The sequence below is a fragment of the Littorina saxatilis genome, linkage group LG8 (assembly GCF_037325665.1).
Source record: "Littorina saxatilis isolate snail1 linkage group LG8, US_GU_Lsax_2.0, whole genome shotgun sequence".
NCBI lineage: Eukaryota > Metazoa > Mollusca > Gastropoda > Littorinimorpha > Littorinidae > Littorina > Littorina saxatilis.
The window spans coordinates 64645017-64652101 of NC_090252.1; the positions used below are offsets into that span (position 1 = coordinate 64645017).

General features: G+C 46.2%; 2 protein-coding genes across 2 annotated transcripts in view; one reads left to right on the plus strand and one right to left on the minus strand.

Annotated features, from left to right (window-relative positions):
* The window catches only part of LOC138974160 (uncharacterized), a 318701-nt gene that overhangs the window by 61111 nt on the left and 250505 nt on the right, over positions 1-7085 (plus strand). The window lies entirely within an intron of this gene.
* Positions 726-5126, minus strand: LOC138974410 (uncharacterized). The gene is made up of 3 exons (XM_070347126.1): positions 5024-5126; positions 2283-2693; positions 726-760 (listed from the first exon to the last, which is right to left on the minus strand). The coding sequence occupies exons 1-3, from the start codon at positions 5079-5081 to the stop codon at positions 726-728; spliced, it is 504 nt and encodes a 167-aa protein (XP_070203227.1). The 5' UTR covers positions 5082-5126.

Below are 7085 nucleotides of genomic sequence, written 5' to 3' on the forward strand. Positions count from 1 at the left end.
AGGGTCATGGTGATGGGCCCTGGGTTCATTGCACACATTACACACAGGACGGGGTTACAACAGGGTCATGGTGATGGGCCCTGGGTTCACTGCACACATTACACACATGACGGGGTTACAACAGGGTCATGGTGATGGGCCCTGGGTTCACTGCACACATTACACACAGGACGAGATTACAACAGGGTCATGGTGATGGGCCCTGGGTTCACTACACACATTACACACAGGACGAGATTACAACAGGGTCATGGTGATGGGCCCTGGGTTCACTGCACACATTACACACAGGACGAGATTACAACAGGGTCATGGTGATGGGCCCTGGGTTCACTGCACACATTACACACAGGACGGGGTTACAACAGGGTCATGGTGATGGGCCCTGGGTTCACTGCACACATTACACACAGGACGAGATTACAACAGGGTCATGGTGATGGGCCCTGGGTTCACTGCACACATTACACACAGGACGGAGTTACAACAGGGTCATGGTGATGGGCCCTGGGTTCACTGCACACATTACACACAGGACGAGATTACAACAGGGTCATGGTGATGGGCCCTGTGTTCACTGCACACATTACACATAGGACGGGGTTACAACAGGGTCATAGTGATGGGCCCTGGGTTCACTGTACACATTACACACAGGACGGGGTTACAACAGGGTCATAGTGATGGGCCCTGGGTTCACTGTACACATTACACACAGGGCGGGGTTACAACAGGGTCATGGTGATGGGCCCTGGGTTCACTGCACACATTACACACAGGACAGGGTTACAACAGGGTCATATTGATGGGCCCTGTGTTCACTGCACACATTACACATAGGACGGGGTTACAACAGGGTCAATGTGATGGGCCCTGGGTTCACTGCACACATTACACACAGGACGGGGTTACAACAGGGTCATGGTGATGGGCCCTGGGTTCACTGCACACATTACACACATGACGGGGTTACAACAGGGTCATGGTGATAGGTCCTGGGTTCACTGCACACATTACACACAGGACGGGGTTACAACAGGGTCATGGTGATGGTCCCTGGGTTCACTGCACACATTACACACAGGACGGGGTTACAACAGGGTCATGGTGATGGGCCCTGGGTTCACTGCACACATTACACACAGGACGGGGTTACAACAGGGTCATGGTGATTGCCCTTGGGTTAGCTGCACACATTCCACACGGGACTGGGTTACAACAGGGTCATGGTTATGGGCCCTGGGTTCACTGCAAACATTACACACAGGACGGGGTTACAACAGGTTTATGGGCACTGGGTTCACTGCACAAATTACACACAGGACTGGGTTACAACAGGGTCATAGTGATGGTCCCTGGGTTCACTGCACACATTGCACACAGGACGGGGTTACAACAGGGTCATGGGGATGGGCCCTGGGTTCACTGCACACATTGCACACAGGACGGGGTTACAACAGGGTCATAGTGATGGGCCTTGGGTTCACTGCACACATTACACACAGGACGGGGTTACAACAGGGTCATGGTGATGGGCCCTGGGTTCACTGCACACACTACACACAGGACGGGGTTACAACAGGGTCAAGGAGATGGGCCCTGGGTTCACTGCACACATTACACACATGACGGGGTTACAACAGGGTACTGGGGATGGGCCCAGGGTTCACTGCGCACATTACACACATGCCGGGGTTACAACAGGGTCATGGTGATGGGCCCTGGGTTCACTGCACACACTACACACAGGACGGGGTTACAACAGGGTCATGGAGATGGGCCCTGGGTTCACGGCACACATTACACACATGACGGGGTTACAACAGGGTCATGGGGATGGGCCCAGGGTTCACTGCGCACATTACACACATGCCGGGGTTACAACAGGGTCATGGTGATGGGCCCTGGGTTCACTGCACACATTACTCACAGGACGGGGTTACAACAGGGAGAGAAAGGGAGAGAAAGAGAGAGAGAGAGAGAGAGAGAGAGAGAGAGAGAGAGAGAGAGAGAGAGAGAGAGAGAGAGAGAGAGAGAGAGAGAGAGAGAGACGGTTATTATTGTTTATCGTCTCCTCAGCAGTTAATGCTATTCGAGACCGAGAGACGGAGAGAGAGAGAGAGACATAAAATTGGTTAAAAACCGGATGAAACAAAACCTATGGTTACACGGCATTTATATTACAATGTTTGAAATACGTGTGTCAGTGTATGACCTCAAGATGTCCTGTGTTTTAAGTGCCCCACTTTCTAACTTTTCATTTAAAGAAAAAATATAGTTACCTTCAATTGTCAGATTTCTGGAAGATGTGTAACTCTTGGTTCCACCGTCTAATACTGAACCACCATTACAGATGTACATGCCGGCATCACCACAGTTAGCTCTGTTCAGGGTCAGCGTGATGGTCTTGCCGTTGAGACTGCCAGTCACGGTGGCAGAGCCTTGAAGTGACGTCAGCATCAACACTGCATCCGTATTTACCACAGAAGCTGCTACTACCCGCACAGGGTCAGCGTTAGGACTGGCGTGTAGCACTCGCTCAATGTTGATGGCTGTCATTATCTCATCATCACCCACTGAAGATGCCCTGCACGATATTGTGACCTGTCCTCCAGTACTGTCTGACACATTGGGCATCAAGGTCAGTGTTGCCGGGGTGACTGTGATGGTAGTGGGGTCGTCTTGACCATTACCTGCAGCATAACACAACAAGAGGGAACTGTTGATTAAGTGACACATGCATTTAATTCAAATGCAAACGTACTGATTGCTGACACAAACTTACATGCACAATGAATAGAAGGCCACCGAATAGAACTGTCGATGCGACTCTTCGTCACTCTTTTCATCAACAACACAGGAATCATTGATAAACAGTTTACACAATACGCCAGCATTCGTTTAGCATTAGACCGACATTCTCAACAACACGTAATGGAAATTGTGTTGCAGTGTGTTATTGTGGTTACAGTGTCAAAGTGGGTAATATTCTCAATCCTTGCTCAAACATGACTCACGCCTGAGGAAGGGGTACACCCGGTTTAATGCCTATATCGCCATTTTCGCTGGGTCTTGCAGCAATTCTTCAACAGATGCATGTATGTTGCTGCATTAAAGACATGTTTGGTGGGCTAAATTGCAAGTAAATCGATTAACAGTAACATGAAATATAATGAGTCGATACTCCTCAATGCAGCTACGTAACACAATATACATGTGTATTCTTTGCCTTTACGGGAATGTAGATTGTGTTTTCTGGTAGGAAGTGCGGCATTATGGATTACATTTCGGCCATTTGCCTTTGCCTGTAAATGTACACTGCACTAGACGAAGCAATTTTATATTCAAAGCGTTAAACTATATCTCCCCTATGTTTTGTTATTTGGGGTTTGTTGTACTATGACGTACTGCGGCACAATACGGCCTTTTATAACAGTACCCTCACATTTTGGGATACGGTGCCAAACCCTCCTTAATAAAACTTGGTGTACGCTCCCATTTCCCGTGGGTTCTGTATCCTTCAGTTTGTGTGTCATACTCTTAATGTGTGCAAATATACGGATCTAGCATGTTCAGTTTGTGTAAATCTGTCTGCTAGATATGCAATATATCATAACACATTCCCAAACTTGCCTTTTTCTCATCAAATGAGCCAGCGCGCCGTAATCTTAGTAACAAAGGGACGTAAGTGCTCTAAAAACGTGCAACGAGACTAGGTGAGAGTTACGCAGAACCAATCAACAGGCACCTGAGAGAACAACAAGCAACAGGCACCTGAGAGAACAACAAGCAACAGGCACCTGAGAGAACAACAAGCAACAGGCACCTGAGAGAACAACAATCAACAGGCACCTGAAAGAACAAGCATTGAAATGAACAAGTGACTTTACACAAATCGCTTTCAAATTTGCTTTGTTAATTGTTTTGTATTTCAATGCTTTTTATTCTCCCAGGTGCCGGAGTTTTGGTTTCTCATAATTCTCAACTGCTCTTGATGCACATTTTGAATAAATATATTCAGAGAACCTACATCCCTTTATTTCTCATAATTATCATAAAACAAGATGTGTCTAAATGACTCAGTTACATGAAAGTTACATGTGGAAGGTTGCAGATCATCAAATGGTCGGGTTTTCTACTTTCGTTCTTATCAAAAGCTGCTTGAACTTGATGAAGTGGTTCTCTGGTGAAAAGCGAAGATACGACCTCGCATGCAAGGAGTGAGTGTTTTACGACCTGACCACTGAAGCAGTCTTTTATTGTCGTGTGAAGTTCCGCACCACATGGCGAGCAAATGTTTCGCTTCAGTTGGTCTGGCAAGTGGGTGTAACATTTAACAGACAGTCACGCTCGGGTGATAAAGGGTATCTCTATAAGGTGTGATTTCCTCCTTTGGGGCGGTCGTCATTGTTTTTTTCATCAGCATAACTCGGGATAGACTTTACCGCTAATAATGGTTTGACCCTGAGGCCGTAAAACAACACGTGTACGTATCAACTATCATCGTATGATTTCATCGCGTCGGTTATACACGCGGTTTCATATGACTGACGTAGGCTCGGAGAGTTATCTTACAATGGTGCTCTGCGTCAAGTGCTGTCCATAATTTACAACCAATACTCTAGAAACGCTCAGGCGATTTTTCTTGGAACTAAGAGAGAGAGAGAGAGAGAGAGAGAGAGAGAGAGAGAGAGAGAGAGAGAGAGAGAGAGAGAGAGAGAGACAGAGACAGAGACAGAGCGAGAGAGAGACAGAGAGAAAGAAAGAAAGAGAGAGAGCCAGAGACAGAGATAGAAAGAGAGACAGACAGAGAAAGAGAGAGAAAGCGAGAGAGAGAGAGAGAAAAAGAGAGAGATGAAGCGATAGAGAGAGCTACAGAGAGAGATACACAGACAGACAGACAGACAGGCAGACAGATATGCAGAGCTCAGTTAGGTAATCCTCCCTGAAACACGGCAGCATATGGACAGAGGCATAAGAACGTCAGCGTAAGTTTGGAAGTACAGACAATATAAATTCTTACCCGTTTGCAGCAAGCACAGCAGGGCTGTCAACAAGACATGAGAAATGTGCGGTGACATTGTTTTCCAGATAACACTTTTTTTTTGTAGAACCTGTAGGACATCCTGTACGTATAACGTCATCAACTTCAGCTTTTACGTCATACGTTTGCCAAGTTGTACACGTCGCGCTAGCCAAGACGACATGTAGTTCGATTCTGGAGAGCGATCGTGATAAAGACGAATGCGTTGGCTTCTGTAGAATGTCTGTTCCGTTTCAGCATAGTAAAATAACATGACTAGTTTTAGGGTAGGCCTATGCAATATCGGATTAACATGAGCTGTTTTCATGAAACGAGTGAGTGTTGGTGGATCTATTCGCACTGAAGAGAAGAAGACATGCGGCTATGGGTAGGACGTCAGCCGGCCTTGTTTATCTCACATAAACTCCATACTGACTATCCCGAGGGCCCCAAATTGGCAAATAGGGTTTAAAATCGTGATCGTGATTGGCGTTTTTTGACCTTTCTGTGACCGTGATTGCCGAAATTTCCATTTCGTGATGGGACTTTGCCCGTGATCCGTGATGACCAAAAAATCAAGTCTCGTGATCGTGATCGTCATTTGTTTTCGTCATCGTGATGGGCATTATTGCAAAGCATTTTATTTTCAACGTACATTTTTCACAGCTGTATCACTCTATGATCCTCTATTCGTCAAGGTGTTTGTGATCGTGAAAACAAAAATCAATGTAACTGTGATCGTGAAAGCTAAAATTTCCCTTCCCGTGATCGTGATGATACACCCCCCCCCCCCCTTTGGGGTCCTCTATCCCCCCTCCCATCTAACGTACTGTTGATCGAACTTTGGACCCCGTATTCCACTCATGGAGTCTTATTCGTGATGAAAAGTTGTCTTTTGACTTAGAAATCTCCTTCATTGCCTAGTCTTTCGTTTCTCATTCAAGGGACGTAATAACCATTCGGTGCGTTTTCTAATGAATCGTATTTTGGGGCAAAATCTACCAAACGTTACCACAAATTAGCTTCACTTGCAAGATCTTGACATGCTTTTTTCTCTCTAGATAAAATATAATTGTAACTTATTATGAAATTGGCGGGTAAGCATTCAGTCTGGAGTTTATTTATGCTGCCGCCCGGCTGACGTCATACCTATATAACTGCATTAAGAGAGAAAGTATTCCAGCACACATTTCTCTCTCAGAGTGAATCGTACATCGTTTGCCTCGCGTTGCTTTTCCAGGTAAGGAGAATCTGTTGGACCAAGTTTCCAGTACTTGTATGGTGACGTCATAGATAGATGTACAGGTACACGTCTTAGCTAAAACTATATCGGCACCAACTTGCAACCGTTACTTCCTTTCATCAATTAACCGTTTTTAGGCCGTCATCTTACAAAAGGAGCCTTCAAATTCTCTAAATCGGAGGGAATCCAGGGAAATCTTTTTTTTGTTGAGAAATGACTTCGGTGCCATTCAGTGGTTGGTCAATGCGTATCCGTGTTAGGAGTGTCAACATGATTTCGAATACATTTGATTACGGTGACATTTGACTGACCTTTCTAAACGGATACAAAGTGAACGGAAGAACAAGGGCAGTTGTCAAGTTAACGCATCTCTAACATTAAAATCGATAGAACGCAGACCACACGAACACGAACAGAGCTGCTCAAGAACCGACGAAATGTGAAGAAAAAAAATGTTTAATTTAGAAAGCTGATTCTATGACCATTTCTAAGTTCAAATGGCACCAGATGGCACCATTTTGCTTCTTTGGGTCAACATTTTTTTCCGGGGGAGCATGCCCCCGGACCCCCCTAGCAAATTGGGGCGCTTCGCGCCCATCACATTCACTTTCGATTCAAAGTGCACCCCCCCTGGCAAAGCAACTGATCCGCCCCTGACACACACACACACACACACAATACACACGCGCGCACGCACCCGCGCGAGCACCCAAGCACGTGCGCACGAACGCACGAACTCACGCAAGCACGGACAGTGAAAACATCGAAAGTAGTTTCTGTGTGGGTTTTTTCGACTGAAAGACGACGACATTGTGTTAT